Raw genomic sequence first — 27093 nt, 5'->3', positions numbered from 1 at the left:
CAAAATCTTATTATGACTGGATGGTACCACTCACTTCAGGATGGCACCACTTTCTCAAAGAAGGGCTATGGCGGACTGCAAATTCCTGATGCATCTAGTGGCTGGAAAGCTGGATGCCCCCAAGTTGCTCTACCTCATCGAATTTAGGTGCCCTCCAAGAGCCCTGAGAAGACACAATATGCTGGCAGTAGAGCCGTTCAGAATTGATAATCTTAAATTCAACTATTTCAATAGAACTGCAAGATTGCTAAACGAATCCAACATTGATATTCTACCTGAAGATATCAATATCAAAAAAGAATTGCAAAGGTACTACAATCATGTAATTAAAAAATGAGAATAAATTATTATTTCTTCTTCTTCTTTGGTCCTTAGCTGGAGGCTGAAAGAGGCGGTTGGCCACACAACCAGTACACTGCTGTAGGTGCCGCAGGGTTTCGGACTTGCTCTGTGATGTTCTTCCATGCTTTACGATCCATGGCGTCAGTTCTGGCCTGATTAAGGTCGAGACGGTGGCTCTTCAGGACATTTTCCACTTGCTTGGCCCACATTTTCCTAGGCGTGGTCCGTTGAATGCTCCATTGGGTGGGTTGTAGTCTCCAAAGGAGTGTGGATGGTATTCTATTCGTGCCCATTCTACATACGTGGCCAAACCATCTAAGCCTTCGCTTCTGGCTTTGGTCGGCGATGGTTGGTTGCTGTTGGCATCTGGCGCAGATGGTATCATTAGTGATGTGGTCACGAAGTGAGATGCCCAGGATCTGCCGCAGGCATCGCATTTGGAATACCTCAAGTTTGTTTAAATCTAGCTTGAGACAAATCCATGTTTCCAATCCATAAAGGAGAATGGGCAAGATCAAAGTCCGGAAGAGTCGGATTTTAGTCTTTGAGGATATGTTGGTCCACTTCCACAGACACCATTTGAGCGAGGCGAATGCTGTGGCCGCCTGTCCAATTCTGCTGTGGATCTCCACGGTAGATGCAACTTTCTTCTCCTGGACCAGCGACCCAAGGTATTTAAAGTCCTGCACTTGCTCGATCTGGACGCCTTCGAGATAGATGGTGGCTTGCGACCCATCTGTTGTCAGGGCCTTTGTCTTGTCAGCATTGATCTTCAACCCGTATGGCCGGGCAATGTTGTAGAGGATGTGTGTGGCTTCAGCGCCGTTTCCGCAAAGATAGCACTATCGTCGGCAAACATCAAGTCAGTCACATAGTGATCCTTGCCATATGGTATGTCCCGTCTGTTGCTGAATGCTTACCTCATAATGGCGTCGACCACAATGCTGAAAAGCAACGGGGAGGCCACGTCCCCTTGGCGGACTCCAGTTTGGATGGTAAATTCCTCAGATAAATCGTTCTGGATGTGCACCTGGCTGGTTAAACCGTTGTATGCAGTTTGGAAGAGTGTGATGACTTTTCGAGGTACATGTTCGACCTCCAGCAATTTCCATAAGGCAGGCCAGTGGACACAGTCGAAAGCAGACTTAAAGTCAATAAAAACAATGACGGTTCACTGTCTGCACCAGATCCTCTCCTCTATCAGCTGACAGATGGCGAAGATTTGATCACAGCATCTTCACCGGGGTCTAAATCCCGCCTGTTCTTCTCGACTGGTTTGCTCGCAATGTTTTTGCAGCCTTGACTGAACGATCTTCATAAGGACCTTTCCAATGATGGAAAGGAGACTGATGCCACGGTAGTTCTTGCAATCCCGGTTATCACCTTTCTTGTGGATTGGCACGATAATGGCTTTCCTCCATGTTAGCAGAATTTGTTCGGTGCACCAGATGGTTTTGAGGAGTGAGTGTAGTTGGCGAAGCAGTACATCTCCCCCGGCTTTGATCACCTCTGTGGTGACTTGGTCCACTCTGCCATTCTTTAGGGATTGTATGGCTGCTTTCACTTCTTCTACTGTAGGCTCGACAGCCCCGGTACCATTTTGGCGGTCTGGGTGCACAATGTTCTTATTAGTTTTATCTAGCGTTTATTGTAGTGATCTTAGTGCTTCCACAAGAGACTTCTTGTTTTACTGTGCAGTGACTACTGCTAACTGGTAGGCCTTACTTCCACGCAGTCCGGGGTGGGCGGGCAGGCGAGTCCTGGTCGGCTAAATAGGCCTTGACTAACAGACTTTGTTAGTCTAAATAGATTGTGTAGTGTGGGACTCTTTGGAAATGAACATTGTGTTACCATAAACTGTTATTTATTGTTGTGTTGCATTATGTCAAAAGACCTGACTACAGCTCAGCCACGAGCTAAGCTAAGCCTGACTAGATTGACCAATGAGGAGATGACGTTCCTGTGTGCGACGATCCAGTTGACCGTGCATGCTTAATAGAAGAAGACTCGTCTACTGACTTGTCAGTTATCGAGTCAGTACAGAGAACTGCCACGAAGCGGCTCATAGAGGACTCCTCCGATGAGGACGGAGACTAAGAGGAAAACTTCAAGGAATTGAAGATAGTGCGTCAGCATCTCCATAATTATATGTTTAACAACTCGAACAAAGTTAACAGAGCGGCGATGTAAAAAATTCTCAGTATGTGGGACCAACTGGAAGCCAAGGCAATAGAATTTTTTGCGGAGAAACAGTCGCTCAAGGCGATGTTGAAGACGAGTCAGTCCTCAGTCAACGTTGCGCCTACTTCGTATGCGGATGTCGTGCGTAGCCAGACGAACTTACCACCAAAAAAGAAGGAAGTGCACACCATATTAATAAAGGCTGATACAGATTCTCTTAAGACCAGTGAAGATGTGAAACAAGTTGTTTTACAGACTGTAAAGCCTGTTCTAAAGAGTGTCAATGTTCGTCGTCTGAGAACTATTAAGGACACAGGAGTTGTACTGGAAGTAGCTAGTAAAGAAGATGCACAAAAGATTTTAAACTGTGAAACAATTAAGGCAAAGGGAATGAAAACTGAAGTCCCTAAGAAATTAGGCAAGCACCTAATTATTTATGACGTCGACCCAGATGTCGAAAAAGCTGATTTGAGATGTTCGAGTCTTCCTGTCTGAGATGTTCGAGCGGAACTTCAGTTCTCAAGGGATAGATAGAGCTCAATTCCAAGCAAGTGTTGTTATCCGGTCTATTGCAAAAGTTACAAATAAAGATACGAAAAACTGGATCGTTGAGGTTCTCACAGAGTTGCGGAACATTCTGATTGAGAACGGCAGAGTGATTTGACATTGGTCGTCATACAAGGTGCGTGACATCTTTCTTACGGTTAAGTGTTTTAAGTGCTTTGCCTTTGGGCATCAAGCAAGAAGCTGTAAAGCCAAAGCTGTTTGTGGCCACTGTGCTGGTGAGGGACACTTTCAGAAGGACTGCCCTGAAAAAGGGCGAGAAGCCTACCTGTGCGAACTGCTTGAAGTGCGGAGGTACTACTGACCACTCAGTGTGTAGTAGGGAATGCCCTATCTACAAACGTTACCTTGAGGTGATTAAAAGCAAAGTTGCTTATGGAACAGCTCCATAGGCACTTACTCTGGTACAGTTCTCTTTTGGTCAGTTCTCCTGCTGCTCAGCAGAGAGTGTTGGATTCCTTTTGACTGTCGGTCTCCCCCAATGTGTGCTGCTTTTTGCAGTTCTCAGTCTTAGTTTAAGTTTGTATAAAATGTACAGTTGTATATAAGTAAGTAGTACTTGGAGCACTACTGTAAATAAGAGTTTTCCCGCACATTAGCGGAAGTTAGTTTTGTGTAGCAACTGCTTGTCGTTGCAAATGTACATTTTTGTGTATATAATAATTGGTGTAAATATGGTGCATAGTGTATATATATAATGTAAATATGGTGCATTTAGTTGTGTATATAAATATACATAAGTTGTATATATAAATATATATAGATGTATTTATGGTACAAATTTTAGATGACTTCTAAATTGATTTAAGTTTTGATTTGGTATTGATGAGAGCAATCAGATCGTAATAAAAATTGTGTAAATAGCTAAAAATTAAAGGGTGGTAGCGACCTGCCTCCACGGGGCTGGGGATGGTAAACTTTCCTGCTGAATCTCAGCAGGGAAGGCTAAATAGGTCGAAAATAGCTAAATTGCATTGTTGCACCCCTTGCGCCAGGAAACACACCAGCTGAGTGTACATATGATGATGATGATGTAGGCTCGACATCGACCATGGAGACCTCAGGGGGATCGATCAGTGGTGCAGCTGCTGGTGGTCCCTGAGGTGGGTCGTGATTATACAATGCTTTAAAGAATTCATTCCACCGTTGCAGCCATTCGTACGGTGATCGTAAGAAGGTCCCATCAGCTTTCTTGATGTTGTCACTAGTCAATTTGGTCTTTCCACTCAGACATCTGAGGGTGCAGTACTCATGCTTTAATTTAAATGATTAAATTAAAATGATTACTTAAATAATAATAACAATAAAAAATAAAATAATAAACGTAATATTATTTATCGATATTTCAATAAACAAATTAAATAAAAAAATAAATAAATGCAATAAGAAATAATACAAAAAAAATGGATAACTATAATAATAATACAATTCACACAAAGTAAATATAAATTATTAGCAAATAAGAATATATAACAACAAAGGTGTTAGAAATACAAAAATCTTTGCCTAAATGCAAATTGCCTGTAAAATATGATATTCCGTTGTATATACTGTATATTGACATTCGACAACATCATCTTCATCCTGCAGTGGATTGAAAATGGCTGATGACAATGATATTGACATTCGACAACATCATCATCATCATCAGCCATTTTCAATCCACTGCAGGATGAAGGCCTCTCCAGCAACTTTCCAGTTCCTTCTGTTTTGAGCACTGGCCATCCATTTACTACCCACAAACTCGTGAATTTCATCTATCCATCTCCGCCTTCCAGGATTTTTTCTAGCTCCTCTTGGGTACCATTCTGTTATTTTTTTAGTCCATCTGTCATCATATCTTCGAGCTATGTGTCCTGCCCAAGACCATTTTAGTTCTTTAGTTTTGATAAGAATGTCCTTTACTTGAGTTTGCTGCCTAATCCATGTGTTTCTCTCCTTATCTAACAGTCTGATTTCCAATATAATTCGTTCCATTCTTTGCTGTGTAGTTCTCAGCTTCTCTTCCATTCTTTTGGTGGTAAGTGCCCAAGTTTCACTTCCATAAGTCATGGTGGGGAGTATACATTGGTTCATTATTTTACATTTCAGACAAACTGGGATATTGCTCTTCAGTATGTGACAATATTTCCTGAATGCTATCCATCCAAAATTTATACTTCTCTTGACTTCCAGCCATTTATCATTATTACAGCTAATAACTTGTCCCAGATAAGTATATGACTCCACCTTTTCAATCATTATTTCCCTTTCTGTGGCATACTTGTTCATTACTTTTGTTTTAGCCATATTCATCTTTAGTTCAAAATCCTTACTAGCTGTGCTAATTAACTGATTAAGATTTTCCTCTAATTATTTGGGATCGTGGCTTTTGACCACAATGTCATCTGCAAATCGTAAATGGTTTAGGTACTCTCCGTTAACATTGACTCCTTTCTGCGACCAGTCTAATCTTCTGAAAGCTTCCTCAAGGACAACAGTAAACAGCTTCGGAGATATTGTGTCTCCTTGTCAAACTCCTTTCTCAATTTTAAATTTCCTACTGTCTTTGTCTAGTCTAATAAAGGAGGTAGCACTCTCATATATTTTCTTCAAAATCATAATAGGTGGGGTATCTATGCCTTGTCTTTCTAGTGCCCGAAACATTGCCTTATGCTGTATGGAGTCAAATGCCTTTTCATAATCCACAAATGCCAGCATAATGGTGTTTTATATTCATTTGCTTTCTCCGTTAGCTGTGATATTACGTGAAGGTGATCCATAGTTGAGAATCCTGTCCTAAAGCCAGCTTGCTCTTTCGGTTGATTCTCATCAAGTATTCTTTCTAATCTGTTAGTAATGACCCTTGTGAACAACTTGTAGATGTGGGATAACAAGCTAATTGGTCTATAATTTCCAATTTATCTCCTTTTTTATGCAGCAAAACTATGATTACACTATTCCACTGCTTCGGCGTCACACCTTTTCTAATGCACTTTGTGAAGAGCCTTGCCAGTTTTTGTGTTATGTCTCTTCCTCCCAATTTTAACAACTCTACAGTAACTTCATCTTCCCCCGGGGCTTTCTGATTCTTCATATTTTTCAATGCATGTTCTACCTCATCAGGAAGAATATTGGGTATGTCGTATGTGTTGCTACTTTGCAATCCATCTTTCTCACTCCTTGTATAATTCTCTATAGTAGTCTTCTGCTATTTGAATTATGCGTTCTCTGCTGTTTATAAGTATACCATTGCTATTCTTCAGTTTCAGTATCATTTGTCTTTCTGTATTACTGCTCATGGCTGCTTATTTAAATCCTTTGTTTTCCCTTAATGCTTGTTCTACTTTTCTTGTGTTAAATCTTCTTATGTCGTCTCTGAGTCTCTTTCTAATGGCTTTGCATATATTTGTAACTCAGTATACTCAATTTTCTCCCTGTCAGTGTTTTTCTTGCTCTTCATTTGTCGTCTTCGGTTCATCATGACAAGTGTTTCTTGACTAATTTTTTCTTCTTTGGATTTCTTTTTCCCTATAGGTTTCTTGGGCTTTATCACTTTCAAAAAGTTGTAATATTCCTCGTCGATATCTTGGTCCTGAGCAGTCTGCAGAAGCTCAAACTTGTTCTTAAGTTCCAGTACATACTGCTTTTTCTCCTCTTCTGTTATCTCAAAGACCTTTGTATTATTTACTCGAGTCAGTTTTTTCCTCTCCTTTCCTACATCTATATCAAGTGTACATCTTACCATTCTGTGATCATTTCCAACATTTACCTTATTCAGGATGGTAACATCATTCACAATATATCTTCTGTTAGTGAGGATGAAGTCAATTTCATTAGTTGTTAATCCATTTGGACTCTTCCATGTCCACTTTCTGTTCACCCTTTTCTTGAAAAAAGTGTTCATTACTGACAGTTCTTGATATTCTGCAAATTCCACAAGTTCCTATAGTTCCCCTTTCTGCACTGTTTTGTCTTTTTCCAACCTTAGCATTGAAGTCCCCCATAATAATAGTGCAGTGGGTTTTCTGCTCATCTAGAAGACTCTCAATTTCGATGTACATTTCTTCAACCTCTTCATCATCATGGCTCGATGCTGGTGCATAAATCATTATAACCTTTAGCTTGTATCTCTTAGAAATCTTGAGTATTAGTCTTGACACCCTTGGTGATGTGCATTTGAATTTCAAAATGTTGTTTTTAAAATCTTTATGGACCAGAAACCCAACTCCACCTTCACTCCTTTCACTGTTTCCATTGGTGTACAGCAGATTTCCACTTGATAAACTTATAAGTGATTCATTTCTTCTTCTTGCTTCAGCCAAACCGATGATATTCCAATTCACATTTTCTAATTCCTTTTCCAGCTCTAATATCCTGTCTTCACCGATGAGTGATCTTACAATATAACACGCCAAGTTCAGTTTCCGTGCATGCCAGCCTGGTCGCACCCTCTGCTTCCACTCTGATCCTCTCGCTGCCGTAAGAGGGGGAGTGAAAGCTGCTGGGGACTGACATTTGACACTGTATATTAACTGTAAATAGACCTGTACTATTACTGATATATTCCTCCTCAGTAAGGCTTAGGCTGTTCTAAATTAAAAAAAAAAAAAAAAAAATACTCTTTAGAGTAAGTACATTAATCCAGCTCACTATATATTCATACACATTTCTTAAAAATATGATATTTATTATACATACTTATTTGTCTGTAAGCATTCTTTATATTCTGTTGGTCCTCCAAATGGATATTTTGCACCACTTGGTGAAGGAGGAAACATCAAATCTCCAACATAATCCCCTAACGAAATATAAAACTATCTGTAATATAACGCATATACAAACCCACTCAGAAAAGCTGAAAATTAAATTAGAAAAAAATTCTTGCTCAATTCTGTAAAAAAAGTTTCCAAAATATGTGTTTAACTACTGATGTACCCAAATGAATGGCATACTTTTAGAATTTTAACTGCTCTCCTCTGAATGGGGGATTTTAGATCTGTAATTAATGTGATTTTCATAATACAGCAGACCTAAAAATAGGGTTTTGTTAAATTTGACTGGACAAAATAAAAATAATGGTATAGTTTGATTATAGTGATATTAGAATTTGTACCTACTAACACTTTAGATAAAGTAAATATTTTTATTTATGTACGTTGTAATTTCTTATGCTAAGGAAGCCTCTGGTCCAAAGCTTTCTGGATAAGAAGTCCAGTTGTATTTTGATTTGAGTATATAAAACTTGAATAAGTTTTGAAGGTAGAAGTTAGGCCTGAAACAGATTTCTCCATGTCTGTCATATGAGAATACCATTTTTATGGAAGAAGCAATTTAATAAGCACTAACAGTTTATGGGAAAAAAAACAAAATTAACAAAAAAAAAAAAAAGACATACCTATGTCACTAGGTCTTCCAAACTGGCAAGTTAATGGGTCCACATAATGTGGAAGATGATTTGTAACTAATGGGCCTCTACCTAATGGTGCCAGTTTTGAACTTGCATAGATTGATTCCTTCAAGTTTACAGCATGCTGGGTGTACCTTGTCCGAAGTGGAGGATTTACAAGTTCCTAGATTATAAGATAATTTTTATAATTTTTTTTTCAATTTGAAAATAGGAATATTAAATTAACTTTAATTGTGCACTGCTGTTAAAAATTTAAATAACAATGACTTCAGTGATGACTGTGTCTTTAAATATGCAATTCTTTTAATAAGCAACTAATCACATGGGACATGGGGAGTGTAAAATTTTAGTCCAATAAGGTTTATTCAATAGTACACAAAGAGTAACCCAAAAAAGGATCAAAAATCCACGGTATCTATATTCTACAAGCTGCTTTTACGAGTTTCCTATTTATTTTGACCAAGAAAGCAGCAAGCCACCGAGGGCCAAGATGAAACAAGGAAGGACATGACACTTCAAAATTTTAAATGAATGGAGAAAAATGGTGTATAAAACAACTTGATGTTCAAGAGGGGGAAACTGGTTATTAACCCACCTCCATCACTTGCACCATAAATGGAATAAATCTGCTCATGTGCCATCTTTACTTATATAAACTAGAAGGGGATGAATCAGATTGGTTCACTTGATATTGATGGTTCGACTGTTGATGATCCTGCTCAGATAGCTGAATATCTGAATGAGTATTTTGCATCTACATTCACATATGTGGCGTTATTAAGGGAAGAAAATGTCAGAAGTTAATCAAACTGTACCGTGGTGCTTAATGCTTTTATTACAACTGACAGAAAAGTGGAGAAGAAATTGATGAAATTAAACATAAAGGCACCTTGGGTGGATGGGATCTATCCAGTTATATTAAGGAGGTGGAAAGAAAGTAAGAAAACCCTCAGCCATAATTATGAGAGAATCCTTGGACTCAGGGGAGGTCCCCATGGACTGGAGGTGTGCAAATGTATCATAATTCACAAAGGGGGTTCAAAAGGTGACACAAGTAACTATAGGCCTTCTGTTCTGGGGAAAATAATGAAGTCACTGGTTAAAGAAGCATTCCAGGATCATCTAGACAAGACTGCAGTAATAGTTAAGACACAGAATGGGTTTGTTTGCTGACCAATTTTATTGGTTACAATGATGTGGTTACAAAGGAACAGGATGCAAAAAATAATTCTAATATCATATACTTGGATTTCAGGAAAGCTTTTGACACTGTTGCGCATGAAAGACTACTGTACAAATTTGAGCACTATGGTATTAAGGGTAAGTTGCTACAAGAGATAAAAGGGTGGTTGAGTGGGAGAAGACAGTGTGATCATCAATGGATGCTGCTCTTCATGGACTAATGTTATTAGTGGAGTCACCCCAGGTTCAGTGTTGGGCCCACTGTTGTTTTGTTTATTTATCAATGATATTGATGAAGGTATATCAGGCTTAATGTCAAAGTTTGCAGATGATACAAAGGTTTGCAGGTTTGTTAATGACAGTATGCTACTGCAATGGGATCTAGAAAATTTGGGCAGATGGGCTGAGAAGTGGCAACTGAAGTTTAACATTGACAAATGCAAAATACTGCATATGGGTACAAGTAACTCCAGAGAAAAGTACCAACTGTGTGGTACTACACTTATGGTGGTACAAAATGAAAAAAGACCTGAGAGTAATTGTGCAGTCAGATATGAAGTTTACTGAGCAATGCAGACAAGCTACCAAAGAAAGTCATGGGGTATTGTCAATGATATACAGGAATTTTGCTAGTAGGGAAAAGAAGGTGATTATCCCTTTGTAAAAGGCAATAGTCAGGCCACACCTAAAGTACTGTGTACAGGTCTGGAGGCCTCATTTTAGGAAGTATGTATAGTTGCTAGAATGAGTACAAAGAGAGGCAACAAGATTGGTGAGGGAAACAAAGGGGTGCTCTTACAAAGAAAGGCTTCTTAAGTTCTGCAAATTGCAGCACCTGGAGAGTAGGTACCTGCGAGGTGATATGATTGAGGTATACAATGCTTTGAATGGGTTGAGCAAGCTGAATGCTGATGGGATTCTTCCTCTTGCTCAGATTAAGTAGCTGAGGGGACACAGACAATTCAAATTGAGGAAAGAGTTGCAGAACAGATGTGCAGAAATTTTCCTTTAGCCAGCAGGTGGTTAATTGCTGGAACAACCAACTTCCATCTGTCATCGTGGAAGTTGATGGCTTAAATAAATTCAAGGAGGAACTGGACAAGCATTTAGAGGGAATGGATGTGTGAAATTGTTTTTTTTTTTTTTTTCCAGTTCATATGCTTGCTTTCTTGCATCACATGCCTCCATTACTATTACTATCTGTGAGACTTTTTGCATTAATTATAAAAAAAATTATTTTTAGTTTTTCTACTAAACTGAAGAAGGTGTTTGATTAATTGTGATTTGTAACTCAATTAGCATTAGTAATGGCAAATGTGGAAGAAATCAAGCTTGTATAGCATAAGGCAAAAAAAAATTCCATTTCATCAATAGTTTGTCAAGTTCTTCCTTAGATATATTTAAGCTATCAAACTTCCACAACAACAACAACTGACAGAAGTTTGTTTCGGCAATAAACTGTTCACTGGCTAAAGGCAAACTTCTGCAACCATCATTCCAAAATTTGAATTTAGGCCCCCCCATCATGCATATAGTCTCAGCAAGAAGATAAATCCCATTAGCATTCAGCTTGTTCAATCCATTCAAACCCTTAAACATCCCAATCAGATCACCTCACAGGTGCCTAGTCTCCAGACACCACAATTTGCAGAATTGAAACCTTTCTGGGTTAAGAGCAACCCTTTGTTTCATTCACCAATCTTGTTTCCTTTCTCTGTACTCGCTCTAGCAGCTCTACATCCTTCATAAATTGAGGGCTCCAGACCATTGTCTTGTACAATGGAATAATCACCAACTTATTCCTGCTAGCAAAATTCCTGTATATCATTGCCAAAACCCCATGTGCTCTCATGGCAACCTGTCTGCACTACTCAGAGAATTTCATCTCTGCCTGCACAATTACCCCAAGTCTTTTTCATTTTCCACTACCCTAAGGGAAGTGCCACACCGTTGCAATATTAAACTGGGATTAATATACACACATGCAGTACTTTGCATTTGTCAATGTTAAACATCAAATGCCATTTCTCAGCCCAAATGCCTGATTATTCTATATTTTGTTGCAGTAGCATACCATCATCATCAACCTTCCTATCATCTACAAACTTACACATTAAGCCTGATATACCTTCATAACTATCAATAAATACAAAAAAAAAAAAAAAAAAAGCAATGGGCCCAGCACCCAATCGTGGGGAACTCCACTGATAATATTAGTCCAAGAAGATCAGTGTCCACTGATAACAATCTTCTGCCCTCTCTCACTCAATCATCCCTTTTGAAGAAAAATCCTTTATCAATGAGAAATTATGGCAGTGAACTTGAAAAAAAAAAAAATGTAATTAATCATGTTAAAATTTCATGTTTATTAAATGAATAAACCTTCAGTCTACTGGCCAGTAACGCTCCTGGATTGATGGCATATATCCTATAATCTTCAGTGAGGCAGCAAGTGAGTGGCACAGAACCATTCAGACTAATTATGAGAGCATCACTGGACTCAGGAGTGATTCTGTTGGATTGGAAAAATGCCAATGTATCTCCAATACATAATGGCAGTTCTAAGAGTGAAGTGGGTAAATTACCAGCCAAGTCAGTCTAACTTCAGTAGTAGGGAAAATCATGGAGGTAATGATCAAGGGTGGAATTCAGGATCATTTAGATAAAAATGGAATTCTGAATACTCCTCGAGTATAGTTTTGTAAAGGTAAAATCCATGTTTAACTAATATGGTTAGCTGTTTTGACAGGGTCACTCAAGAGCTGGATTTAGAGAATAATTTCAACATTTTTTATTTGGATTTCAGCAAAGCATTTGACTCAGTCCCACATGAGCAATTACTTTATAAGCTGGAATAGGTTGGAATCACAGGGAAAATCCTTAGATTGATAGCTGGATGGCTTCAGGGCAGGAGGCAGAGGGTTGTGATAAATGGTTATTCCTCAGATTGGGTTGATGTAAGAAGTGGGGTTCCCCAAAGATCAATATTAGGATCACTGTTGTTTTTGTTTTTCATAAATTACATCAATAAAGGGAAACAGGGTGTGATATCTAAATTTGCAGATTATTATTATTAGCCATATGGTGCAAGGAAGTCTGAGGCTTATGCTGCACCAGTCAAAAAAATTTTGAGTACCCCGAGAGAGAAGTAGGAAGGAATAACCAAAAAAGAGAAAAATGATGATATCCAGCTCAGGACCCTGGGTGTGCCAAGCCCATACATAACCAGGTGTGAGCCCCTGTGGTTAATGATCATCGCTAAGCAGAGCTTCTTCAGAGTGACCCAGATTCATGGATGGTCAGAAAAGTGCCAGCTATGCTTTAATCCAGCAAAGTGTAAGGTATTACACCTGGGGAATAGTAACCCCAAAATAACTTATACACTTGATAGAGTTGAACTAAAGCCAGTGGTGGACGAAAGGAACTTGGGTGTTATGATACGGTCAGACATGAAGTTGTTATTATTATTATTATTATTATTAGCCATATGGTGCAAGGAAGCCTTAGACTTATGCTGCACCAGCCAAAAAAAATTTCTGAACCACTCCGAGAGAGAGAAGTAGAAGGGAATCACCAAGAAAGAGAAGAATGATGATATCCAGCTCAGGAGCCTGGGTGTGCCACCAAGTATTGTAGACAGCTTGCAAGGAAGGTTCATGGTGTCGTATCAATTATTATTAAAAATTGCTAGTAGAGATAAGGACATCATAATCTCATTATATAATGCTATTGTTAGACCAGATTTGGAATACCATGTTCAGGAATGCAGACTGCACCTAAAGACATTGTGCTTCTTGAAAGGATCCAAAGACAGGTAACTCGCCTGTGAGATTGGCCAGAGGCCATCCATATGAGGAAATACTTTGAATATGCGGGTTGCAGAGCTTGGAAACTAGGCAACTTAGAGGAGACTTGATTAAGATGTTTAAGGCTGAGAGGCATAAGTAAAATGAATGAGGCCGAAATTTTCACAGTTATAAATGATTATAGAACTAGGAGCCATAATTTCAAGTTAAGAGGGGGAGATGTAAGACTGGATTGCAGGAAATTTTATTTTAGCCAGCGAGTTATAAATTACTGGAATAAGTTAAATACATGGGTATAGAGGCTGACAGTTTGGGGAAATTCAACAGTAAGCTGGGTAATTACCTACGGGAGGAGGGAATCGCATGGTTGTCTATGTCCATTCCTTTTCTTTTATTAATTATTTATTTTTTTAAAGTTTTTCTTATTATTACTTTATTTTTTTTTGTTTGGATGGTTCAGCATAATCCACAGGCTTCCTTGCACCATGTGGCCATTGCTAATGCTAATACTTTATCCATAGCAGTAACTTAACCTAATACCACACTGCTCCAATTTTACAGCATTTTATTATGTACACTGAGTGGACAGAAATCATAGGACCTCCCAAGTAACAGGTAGGCCCGCCTTTCACCCAGATAAGGGCTGTCACACGGCAAGGCATTGAGTCTACTAGTTCACGAAAGTGTTCCACAGGTATTTCCATCCATGCTTGCTGCAACACTGCCCATAATTCCGTTGCATTCCTGGGTGGAGGATCCAAAGGTTGAATGGATCTTTCCACAGCATACCAAAGATGCACCACAGAGTTCATGTCCGGTGAGCGGGGAGGCCATTAGCATTAGTAGAGGCATATGATGCAAGAAAGCAAGCTTATGCAGCATCAGCCAAAAAAAAAAAAAAAAAACCCTTCCACTTCACCCCTCCATTTGTTCAAAATACCTGTCCAGCTGAGCCTTAAATTTATTTAGGCTATCAACTTTCACAACAAGGGATGGAAGTCTGTTCCACCAACCAACTACCCGCTGGCTAAAGTCAAATTTCCGCACATCTATCCTACATCTGTCTTTCCTCAATTTGAATTTATGCCCTCTCAGGTGATTATTCTGAGCAAGAGGCACTATCCCATCAGCATTGAGCATGCTCAAACCATTCAAGGCTTTGTACACCACGCCGGTGCCTAGTCTCCAGACACTGTAATTTGCAAAACTTAAGCTTTTCTTCGTAAGAGCAACCATTCGTTCCGTTCCCTAACCTTGTTGCCCTTCTCTGTACTCATTCCAGCAGCTCTACATCCTTCATGAAATGAGGCCTCCAGACCTGTAAACAGTACTCAAGGTGCGGCCTGACCATTGCCTTATATAAGGGAATAATCACCTCCCTATCCGTACTAGAAAAATTGGTGTATATCATTGATAAGACACCATGAGCTATTCTTGCAGCCCGTCTGCACTGTTCAGAGAACTTCATATCTGCCTGCACAATTACCCCCAGGTCCTTTTCATTCTCTACCACTGTCAGTGTAGTACCACAGAGTTGATACACTGCTCTGGGGTTGCTGTTTCCCATATGTAGTACTTTACATTTGTCAATGTTAAACTTCATTTGCCACCTCTCAGCCCATCTGCTCAACCTTTCCAGATCCTGTTGCAGCAGCATAGCGTCAGTAGCGTCCTTAACAACCCTGCCAACCTTTGTACCGTCTGCAAACTTGGACATTAAGCTTGATATGCCATCAATAGTATTTATAAATACATAAAACAACAATGGACCCAACACTGAACCCTGAGGGACTCCACTAATAACATTAGTCCACGATGAGCAGTGTCCATTAATTACCACTCCCTGTCTTCTGCCATTAAACCATCCCTTTATCCATAGCAACAATTTGCCACCAATGCCACACTGCTCCAATTTGTGCAGCAGTCTTCCATGTGCAACAGTATCAAAAGCCTTTCTAAGATCCAAATATATAATATCAAAGTTATTCCCTGCATCCAATTCTTTTGTGACTACATCATAGTATCCGATCAAATTGGTCAGGCAAGACCTTCCCTTAACAAAATCATGCTGTGTCTGAGCTATAACTGAATTCTTGTCAAGATGATCCTACAATGCTTCTTTAACCAGTGCTTCCATTAATGTTCCTGGAACACAAGTTAAACGCACAGGTCTGTAATTACTTGTGTCAGCCTTTGATCCACCTTTGTGAATTGGGGTTACATTTGCACATCTCCAGCCTGTGGATACCTCCCCTGAGACCAAGGAAGCTCTCATAATTATGGCTAACGGATTGCTTACTTCCTCTGCTGCCTCCTTTAATATAACTGGATAGATCCCATCCACCCCAGGTGCCTTTCTTGTATTTATCTTCAACAATTTCTCCTCCACTTTACTCTCAATTATTACAAGATCATTTAGCTCACTGCCAGTGTTTACTTCATCTATGGCATTCCCCTTCCTGAATAACTCCTCATGCGTGAATGTAGATGAAAAATATTGATTTAGTTTGTTAGCTACCTGAGCAGGATCATGAACAGTTGAAACATCGATATCAAGTGCACCAATCTGATTCATCCCCTTCCTTCTAGAGTTTACATAAGTAAAGAACTCGATGTTTTTCTTTGCATCCCTTGCCAAAGATTTCTCGTAATCTGCCTTCGCCTGCCTAATCTCTTTTGTAACTTGGTTACAGATCAACTTACATCTATCATAGGCTTCCGTGTCACATGTTAATTTATATGTATCCCATGCATTTTTCTTCTCTGCCATATGTCTCATTAGTTCATCTGACATCCATTTAGGCCTGAACCTTGAACAATATTTCTTAGTTGGTATGTAAAGCCTAGTAGCTTCCAAGATAAGTTCTTTGAATGCTTCCCATTTTGAGTTTGCTGTTGGTAACATCATCAGTTGGTCCCACTGTATAGAATTTAAATACTGTCTCAGTCCATCGTAGTCGCCTTTACAGAAGCAATAACCCTTCCCTTTACCCCTAATGGTAGTTACCTCTTTGAGTAAATCCCACTTCAGCACAATGTGATCACTGACACCTAGTGGTTCCTGTGTCTGCAAATTCTTAATGCATGAAGAATCACTACTGATAATCAAATCAGGAGTATTACTCACTCTAGTTGCCTCCCGAACATGCTGATGTAGAAAACAATCATCCAATAAATCCACAAAAGCCTTGCTAGTGTGTGAGTGACCAGCCCCCAAATTCCAGTCAATATCTGGGAAATTAAAATCTCCCATTATAAGACTCTCTGATTTACTGGCCCACTCACTCTATTTCCCTGTACAGTTTCTTATTATACTCATCAGAGTCATTAGGCCTATAGCACACTCCTACTCTCAATTTTGATCTCCCAATGGTTATGTCACACCAAACTGACTCGACACTGCACTCTCCAGCAATGTCGACTGGCTTCACTTCCTTGGATTTTATGTATTTCTTAACTAATAGCATAACCCCTCCTCCCTTCCTACCCTGTTTATCCTTTCTGTAGACATTGTACTCCCCAAATTCCAGTACTGCATTCCTTATATCTGAGTGACACCACGTCTCTGAAATCCCCACAATATCTGCCTTTGATGTTTTGAGCAATACCTCAAATTCATCAAATTTATTTACTAAACTCCGAGCATTGGTGTACACGCAAGTATACATGCACCTGTTCTTTTTCTTAGCTACCCTAACACAACCTATGTGTTTATTTGTACCCCAATGATTCCCAGCAGTCTCTGAAATATCCTGCATCTTATTTTCCAGGCTGCGGCTCATTCCAATAGAAGCAGTGCAAGAATCACTTTCACCTCTGCCAGTGGCTACTGTTAATCTATTAGTCCTTGTATCCCCCAATCCCCCTGTTTTTTCAACAGTGACCTGTACTTGTTAAGTAATTCGGACACAGCATGGTTTTGTTAAGGGGAAGTCTTGCCTGACCAAATTAATTGGATACCATGATGCAGTCACAAAAGAATTGGATGCAGGGAATAACTTTGATATTATATACTTGGATCTCAGAAAGGCTTTTGATACGGTTGCACATGGAAGACTGCTGCACAAATTGGAGCAGTGTGGCATTGGAGACAAATTGCTGCTATGGATAAAGAGATGGTTGAGGGGTAGAAGACAGAGAGTGGTAATCAATGGACACTGCTCATCGTGGACTAATGTTATTATTGGAGTCCCTCAGGGTTCAGTGTTGGGTCCATTATTGTTTTCTGTATTTATAAATAATATTGATGATGATATATCAAGCTTAATATCCAAGTTTGCAGACAATACAAAGGTTGGCAGGGTCATTAAGGACACTACTGACACTATGGTGCTGCAACAGGATCTGGAAAGGTTGAGCAGATGGTCTGAGAGGTGGCAAATGAAGTTTAACATTGACAAATGTAAAGTACTACATATGGGAAACACCAACCCCAGAGGAACGTATCAACTCAGTGGTACTACACTGACAGTGGCATAGAATGAAAAAGACCTGGGGGTAATTGTGCAGGCAGATATGAATTTCTCTGAACAGTGCAGACAGGCTGCAAGAGTAGCTCACGGTGTCTTGTCAATGATATACAGGAATTTTTCTAGCAGGGATAAGGATTATTCCCTTGTCTAAGGCAATGGTCAGGCCACATCTTGAGTACTGAATACGGGTCTGGGGGCCTCATTTCAAGAAGGATGTAGAGCTGCTGGAACGAGTACAGAGAAGGGCAACAAGATTAGTGAATGGAACAAAGGGTTGCTCTTACGAAGAAAGGCTTAAGTTTTCCAAATTACAGTGTCTGGAGACTAGGCACTAGCGAGGTGATCTGATAGAGGTGTATAAAGCCTTGGATGGTTTGAGCATGCTCAATGCTGATGGGATTCTTCCTCTTGCTCAGAATAATCACCTGAGTGGGCATAAATTCAAATTGAGGAAAGACAGATGTAGGATAGATGTATGGAAATTTGCCTTTAGCCAGCGGGTAGTTGGTTGGTGGAACAGACTTCCATCCCTTGTCGTGGAAGTTGATAGCCTAAATAAGTTTAAGGCTCAGCTGGACAGGTATTTCGAACGAACGGAGAAGTGGAAGTTTTTTTTTTTTTTTTGGCTGATGCTGCATAAGCTTGCATCATATGCCTCTACTAATGCTAATGATGCAAGAAACCAAGCTCATACAGTATCAGCCAAAAAAAAAAAAAAAAAAAACAACCTCTCCCATTTCACACATCCATTCATTCCAAAAGTTTGTCTAGTTCTGCCTTGAATTTATTTAAGCTGTCAACTTCCACGACAGATGGAAGTTTGTTCCAGCAATCAATAACCCGCTGGCTAAAGACAAATTTCCACATATCTATTCCACAACTGGCATTCCTCAATTTGAATGTATACCCCCTCAGGTGAGTAATCTGTGCAAGAGGAAGAATCCCATCAGCATTGAGCTTGATCAAACCATTAAAGGCCTTGTACACCTCAATCAGATCACCTCACAGGTGCCTAATCACCAAAACTAACGCCTCTCTTGGTAAGAGTAATCCTTTGTTCTACTCTGTACTTGTTCCAGCAACTCAACATCTTTCCTAAAATGAGGCCTCCAGACCTGTATTTAGTCAAGGTGTAGTCTGACCATTGCCTTATACAAAGGGATAATCAACTCCTTATCCCTGCTAGCAAAATTTCTGCATATCCTGTATAATGACAAAGATAATTCTAAAAATCAAGTAGTCCATATTACATGCACTTGTGGGACATGTATATGCAGAATTCTGTAGCTGAACATAATGTACAAAAGATGCCTTTGTAGATGCACAATGCAGAGAGGAAATTAAGCAGGTTTTGCATTTTGAATGCAACAATTACAAAAACAAAATGAAACTAAAAGGGCCAAAGTAGTTATAGTCATTACTGTTTGGAAACCTAATGGCAGTGTGTTACTGCAACAGGATCTAGAAAATTTGGGCAGATGGGCTGAGAAGTGGCAACTGAAGTTTAACATTGAAAAATGCAAAGTACTGCCTATGGGTAGAAGTAAACCCAGAGAAACGTACCAACTGTGTGGTTCTACACTTAAGGTGGTAGAAAATGAAAAAGACCTGGGAGTAATTGTGCAGTCAGATGAAGTTTTCTGAGCAATGCAGACAGGCTGCCAGGGCAGGTCATGGGTGTTGTCAATGATAGAAAGGAATTTTGCTAACAGGTAAAAGGAAGTGATTGTGCCTCTGTAGGTGTTGTCAATGATATACAAGAATTTTGCTAGCAGGGAAAAGGAGGTGATTGTCCCTCTGTATAAGGCAATGGTCAGGCCACACCTTGAGTACTGTGTGCAGGTCTGGAGGCCTAATTTTAGGATGTAGATTTGCTTCAGCGTGTACAGAGAAGGGCAACAAGATTGGTGAGGGGAATGAAGGGATCCTCTTACCAGGAGAGGCTTAAGTTCTGCAAATTGCAGCAGCTGGAGACTAGGCACCTGCGATGTGATCTGATTGAGGTGTATAAGGCCTTGAATGGGTTGAGCATGCTGAATTCTGATGGAAGCTTCTGGGGCATAAATTGAAATTGAGAAAGGACATATGTAGAATAGATGTGCAGAAATTTGCCTTTAGCCAGCGAGTGGTTAATTGCTGGAACAAACTTCCATCTGTTGTTGTTGGGGAAGATGATAGGTTAAATAAATTTATGGAGGAACTAGACAAATATTTAGAGGGGATTGTTTTCTAATTTTTTTTTTTTTTTTTTTTTGTGTGATGCTGCATAAGCACTTGCTTTCTTGCAACCTAGCATGGTGATATAGATCTGATGCTTACACGTTCCTATTTCAAAAGATATTTTAATAAATGTAAGAGAACCTAGGCCAAGAGTTGTCAAATGCTCTTCCAAAGTATTATCTCTGGACAACTGTTTTATTTATTCCCTATGAAATAAGATATATATATTTTTTTCTTTTGAAAGCGGCTGCTTATGAAACGTATTACTAATAATTATAATGTCTCATCATTGTAAACTTTCAGTCCATTTCATATTAAAATGTACACCTTAACATCTTGCAGAAAGTTCCATAAAGTTAAAATAGAAATTTTGTACACTCGTAATATATTCAAAGATGGAAAAGAATAACGTTCAAGCTCATATTGCACTCTTTCAAAACCATTCCTGGATTTCAAATTCATAAATAATGATTCTCTCGTAACTTATCTCAATCCGTGCTCTGCTTTGTTTGCCATAAAAGGACTACAAAAACGAAAATAATCAAGGTCAAATACTAAATGTCATAGCAAGAGAACTACTGTACAAACTTACTCGTATAGTTGAATGCATCCCAAATTAAATGAGTACATATAACTTATGTAAAAAATTCCTCTAGCAGTTTTTCTATATGTGTGCGTGATGTACACGAAATGAAACTTCATTGCCCACTTATACCAAATATAAATAATAGCGTATACTTTTAAGGCATTCGAAAAAACCGCTATCGTTATGCATTTCTGACTCACGGCGTTTCCTAGCAACAGAATAATTTTAATATCATAAAAATTTTAATGTCGTATATGTTATCATCAGATTATACTTAAAATATTCAATCAGCAATCCAGAACTAAACATCTAGATTAAAGCGAAAAAAAAAAAAAAAATCAAGTAACATATCATTCCTTTTTCAGGAAATTGGTCCACTCACCATGTACAAACTGTGAATCAAATTGATGATAGCAACATCTTGTATGAAATTATGGTAGTAAAACGGGTAACATTTCCTCCTTGGCGTCGCTATTAGGCACTGAATACTATTATCCGTAAGAATCGTATTTCTAAATTACTTTTTTTTATATTTATTTCAATGACAAATATGAAATTGTAAAAAAAGTTTTGCGTCTTAATAGATCAGTATAAATTAATAACGGAACTGAATATCAAGGTTATCGAATATTCAATGTACAATCGAAGTGACGTTGTTCGGAGACTTAAACACGCATTTTTCACTGTAAGTTGCTTGTCTGTGTAGGTGGTATCGTTGACGTTTCAGATAAATCTTAGTAAACAGTCTTATTTTTCACATTTGTTTACGCCGTAATGACTACAAATTAAATGATTTAGCAGGTGAGTTTAATGAATAATTTTCTTCTGTATATTTATAAATAATAAATAATTCAACTTTTGAGGTGAAAAAACTTTGATTGCTATCTACATCGCAAAGTAATTAATAGATTGTTTAAACTAGTTATAACGATTAAAAAAGTATAGACACCATTCATTATTTAAAAATAATTGATTTCAGATATTTCAATCAGAACTTGAATTACATATGCGAACTTACACCAACCGATTTGCACAGTTTACTAGAAACTGTTGTGAGTACCATTAGAGCACAAGAAATTGTAATAGCATGGTAGTAGTGCAGATAGGCTAATTTAGACAACAGGTCAGATATAAAAATACGAACGGGCATTGCTGTATACTCCCCCCCCCTTCCTCCGCATCAAACACTACATAACGCGATCTACAAAATGATTTTAAAACATGATTTTAAAATAAGTTTGCAGATTACGGGGGAAGAGATGTAGACTAGATTGTATTAAGTTTTGTTTAAGCCAGCTAGTCATTGATTACTGAAATTAACTTTCAAAGGTTGTTGAGGCTGACAGTTTGAATAAATTCAGAGGTCAACTGGACAGTTACCTATGTTAGGAGGGAAGCAAATAATTTGCATTTTCTTATCTACACGTTTTTTTTTTTTTTTTGCCTGTGCAGCGAAAGCCTGTAGCTTCCTATTACTGTTTATGTAAAGCTCACTGCAGAAAATATTTAATTCATAATTATTATTTCTTATCTGAGATTAGTATTATTTATAGACTTTTTCATATTTTTCATTTTATTAAAAAATGAACTATTTTCAGTTCATTTTTTAAGGTAATTTCCCCCAAGCAAGTTTGCAAATGATGCAAAGGTTGGGAGGGTGGTTAATAACAGTACACAAGGTATGCTACTGCAACAAGATCTATAAAATATATGCAGATGAATTATGAAATGGCAATTTAAGTTTAACATTGACCAATGCAAGGTACTGCATAATGATAGCAGTAATTCCAGATTAATGTATTGACTGTTTGGTGCTACACTCAGGATAGTGGAAAATGAAAAAAGACCTGGGGATTATGTGCAGTCAGATATGAATTTCTCTGAGCAGTGCCGGCAGGTTGCCAGGACCCATCAAGCTCTCAGGTACCCAACTCAAAGCCAGAGCTCACTCTTGTGCATCAAGGAACATGTGGCAATCTCCAAGGCAGAAGGTGCTTGTCTCACAGGAGTTAGTTATTGTCAGGGACATGGGTAATATATTGTGTAAAAATGATAGGTGGAATAGGACCAGGGTATGTCTGCCAGAGGCAACAGTTGTTGATATAGTGGTTAATTGCTGGAACATTCTTCCATCTGTCGTGGAAGTTGATAGGTTAAATAAATTTAAGTAGTAACTGGACAGGCATTAGGAGGGAATGGTGTGTTTTTTTTTTTTTTTTTTTTGGCTGATGCTGCATAAGATCATACACTTGCTTTCTTGCATCACGTGCCATACTACTACTATATTGTAAAACAGATATCATCTTTTAAGGACACAAAGGGTGATATTGTACACGTTGGTACTAATGATATTAAGAGTAAGAGATTTGCAGATTTACTTAACAAGTACAGGTCAGTGCAGAAAAAAACGTCATGAGTTTGAGTTAAATTTGAAAGTGTCTGCAATTCTGCCCAGACATGATAGGAGAGAGTATATGATGAAAGCCCTGTCAATCAATTCGGCCCTGGAGGGATTGTGCAAGGCTCATGGGATAGAATTTTCCTCAGTGTGGTTTGTGCTTGTTAATAAGAGAGGCTGCTTCTACAGGGTTGGGATACACTTAAATAGAAATGCTGAAGAATATTTGCTGATGCTATCAAGGCAGCGTTAGATGGGTCAGAAACCTGCTAGTTTGGGGGGGATTCACAGGTTAATAGTAGCCGCAAGCAGAGGTGAAAGTGATTCTTGCACTGCTTCTATTAGAATGAGTAGAGGGTGGGGTGCTAGTGTATCAGGGACTGGTGGGAGTCATCATGAAACCAAATAAATACATGTGTATAGACTGTGTTAGAGTAATTAAGATTGTTTGTTATTTGGTTTTTAGGAGCATTAGCAACTAAGGCCATATTGCTCCGGGATATGCGGTGGTCATTCCCTGACCTTTCCGCATCCTCTGTATTTGGTGGTGACGGGCTCGAACCCCAGTCTAATCAAGAAGCGTGTGCTATATGCACTGCTGCTCCTTCCCACCTGGCTACGGAGGCACCAGAGTAACTAAGAATAAGAATAGGTGCATGTATACTTGATGTACACTAAAGGTGGATATTGTTGGACTAGCAGAGACGTGGTGTCACACAGATATAAGCAGTGCAAAATTGGAATTTGGGAATTTGGGAAGTACAATGTGTACAGAAAGGATAGGAAGGGTTATGCTATTAAGAAAAACAAAATCTAAGGAAGTGCATCCAGTTGACATAGATGAACAGCGCAATGTTGAGTCAGTTTTGTGTGATATAAGCACTGGAAAAGCAAAAATGAGAGTAGGAGTGTGGTATAGGCCTAATGAGTACAATGAACAACTGTACAGAGAAATAGAAATGGGCAATTAAATCAGATTGTGTTATAATGGGAGATTTTCACTTCCCAGATATTGACTAGACCTTGTTGGTTGGTCACTACCAAGAGTTTTGGATTTATTGGATGATGGTTTTCTGCAGCAGCATGTTCGGGAGGTAACCAGAGAGAGAATTACTCTTGATCTGGTTATCAGCAGTGATTATTTGTGTATAAAGAATTTGCAGTTAAAGGAACTGCTAAGTGACAGTGATCACAGTGTACTGATGTGGGATTTACTTAAAGACATAATTAAAGGAGGCGGCAAAGGAAGTAAGCAAACCCTTAGCCATAATTATGAGAGCATCCTTGGACTCGGGGAAGATCCTCACGGACTGGAGATGTGCAAATGTGTCCCCAATTCACAAAGGGGGGGATCGAAGGGTGACACGAGTAATTACAGACCAGTTAGTTTAACTTCTGTTCCGGGTATAACCTCCTTAAATATACATAACCTCCTTTAATTATGTCTTTAATAATTCAGAAACAGTGTGGATTTGTTAAGGGAAAGTATTGTCTGACAAATTTGATTGGATATTATGATGTGGTTACAAAGGAACTGGATGCAAAAAATAATTTTGATATCATATACTTGGATTTCGGGAAAGCTTTTGACACTGTTGCTCATGGAAAACTACTGTACAAATTGGAGCAGAATGGTATTAAGGGTAAGTTGCTACAATGGATAAAAGGATGGTTGACTGGGAGAAGACAGAGAGTAGTAAACAATGGGTGCTGCTCTTTGTGGACAAATGTTATTAGTGGAGTCCTACAGGGTTCGGTGTTGGGAGCCACTGTTGTTTTGTATATTTATCAGTGATATTGATGAAGGTATATCAGGTTTAGTATCGAAATTTGCAAATGATACAAAGGTTGTCAGGGTTGTTAATGACAGTAATGACAGTGTGTTACTGGAACAGGATCTAGAAAATTTGGACAGATGGGCTGAGAAGTGGCAACTGAAGTTTAACATTTAAAAATGCAAAGTACTGCATATGGGTAGAAGTAACCCCAGAGAAACGTACCAACTGTGTGTTATAAAAATATTATATACACTTAAGGTGGTAGAAAATGAAAAAGACCTGGGAGTAATTGTGCAGTCAGATACGAAGTTTTCTGAGCAATGTAGACAGGCTGCCAGGGCAGGTCATGGGGTGTTGTCAATGATATACAGGAATTTTGTTAACATGTAAAAGGAGGTGATTGTCCCTCTGTAGGTGTTGTCAATGATATACAGGAATTTTGATAGCAGGGAAAAGGAGGTGATTGTCCCTCTGTATAAGGCAATGGTCAGGCCACACCTTGAGTACTGTGTGCAGGTCTGGAGGCCTCATTTTAGGAAGGACGTAGATTTGCTTGAGGGTGTACAGAGAAGGGCAACAAGATTGGTGAGGGAAATAAAGGGATGCTCTTACCAAGAGAAGCTTAAGTTCTGCAAATTGCAGCAACTGGAGACTAGGCACATGCAATGTGATCTGATTGAGGTGTATAAGGTCTTGAATGGGTTGAGCACACTGAATTCTGATGGGATTCTTCCACTTGTTCAGATTATGAACCTATTACGAACGAAAGAAGATATTTATTGACATTGGACTTGAACTTCTGTAGACTGTAATTTTCAGGAAATACGTATGAAGGATGGTTGCTCCAGAAAACGGCAGTTGATGAATAAATGAAGAAGATGAAAAGTTGGTTCTGTGGATTTGAAGTTGGACAGTAAATGGATGTTGGCTGGTGGTGGCATGTGTTCCGACTGTTTTGAAAGAGAGAGCGGGAATTGTAGAATCCAATTCAGAAGAAGTATCTTCTGAATTGGATGGAAGTATCTGTAGAAGAGGCATGCAGCAGAAACAGTACGTCTATTAGACAGCGAGTGGAGAGACTCTGTTAGAGATGAATCATTAATTAACCTAACTTCCCTCTTCTGAATGGAATCAAGCAGCCTGAGAGAGGTTTTGGGGACACCACCCCAGATGTGGGAACAATATTCCAGGGCAAGGCGGATTTGCGATTTATATAGAGTGAGCAGCTGTTTGGAAGAAAAGTAACGCCGAGAGCGAAAGAGAAAACCAAGTTTTTTAGATGCAGAAGAAGCACTATTTGTAATGTTTTTGTGCCAAGAGAGATTAGAAGTCAGGATAATTCCCAAAATAGATATATTATTTTGCCTAGAAATTGGAATGTCACTAAAGATAAGCATAGGAGCAGAAGAATCCTTTTTGCAAGATATAAGACAAGACTGAGTTTTAGAATGGTTGAAATCAACTAAGTTGTCTTTGCCCCACTGGAGAATTACCTGACGATCAGCATTTAAGGAATTGGTAGCAGATTTTTGAGAAGTTGAAGCTGATTGAGCAGGGCAAGGTTTCTCAAAATGGAAAGTGGAATGCAATATGCTATCATCGGCAAAACTATGGATAGGATTTCCAGCCAATGGAAGAAGGTCTATGTATATATTAAGTGCAATAGCATCATTAATACACAGCCATTTCTGAATAAACGGAATATTTATAAGGCGGCATCTTTTTAAGTTATATCTCATATTGTGAATACCTTCACAACAAGTTGCCATGATATTGCACTACTTCGAATAAGTAACGCTTCACCTAAGGAGAAGACTAATGTTACTTATTCTCAGATAGGTACCACCACCCAGAAGGCACCGTTTCAGGGCTATTTTGTAATGTGTGGGATAATAACTCGACTATCCACTATTAGACTTAGAAAAGCAAAATGGTAGAGGTTAAGTAATAGTAGGAGTGGAAGAGGAAAAAAACTGTGTAGAAGAATGAAATGGACAGTAACTTCTTCAATTCATACCACTCAAAAACTCATTATAAACTCCTCGAATAGGCAACGCTTCCCCAGTGGGGAGGACTGTTGTTACCTATTCTTGGAAACTCCAGAATCATCAGGCTCCCCCTGGTGCCATTTCAGGGCTAGTTTGTATTTGTGTGGGATAATAACTGAATAAACTC

The 27093-nt window shown here is 39.0% G+C and overlaps 2 protein-coding genes across 2 annotated transcripts in view; one reads left to right on the top strand and one right to left on the bottom strand.

Moving 5' to 3' along the window:
* The window catches only part of LOC150075032 (EF-hand domain-containing family member B-like), a 243532-nt gene extending 222728 nt beyond the window's left edge, over positions 1-20804 (bottom strand). The window contains exons 1-3 of the mRNA XM_090389053.1: positions 20749-20804; positions 8465-8639; positions 7768-7867 (exon numbers count right to left, since the gene is read on the bottom strand). Coding sequence (XP_090245179.1) covers positions 7768-7867; positions 8465-8639; positions 20749-20766 — 293 coding nt within the window. The 5' untranslated portion in view covers positions 20767-20804. The remainder of the gene's footprint in view (positions 1-7767; positions 7868-8464; positions 8640-20748) is intronic.
* Positions 20805-21312: 508 nt separating this feature from the next.
* The window catches only part of LOC150075031 (ras-related protein Rab-5B-like), a 132335-nt gene continuing 126554 nt past the window's right edge, over positions 21313-27093 (top strand). The window contains exon 1 of the mRNA XM_090388977.1: positions 21313-21543. The gene's annotated coding sequence lies outside the window, so the exon portion shown is untranslated. The remainder of the gene's footprint in view (positions 21544-27093) is intronic.

Source organism: Mastigoproctus giganteus, chromosome 14 (genome assembly GCF_048544385.1).
Source record: "Mastigoproctus giganteus isolate SK-2022 chromosome 14, ASM4854438v1, whole genome shotgun sequence".
NCBI lineage: Eukaryota > Metazoa > Arthropoda > Arachnida > Uropygi > Thelyphonidae > Mastigoproctus > Mastigoproctus giganteus.
Note: the sequence above shows the minus strand (reverse complement) of the source record. Positions and strands in the feature narration are given on the sequence as shown.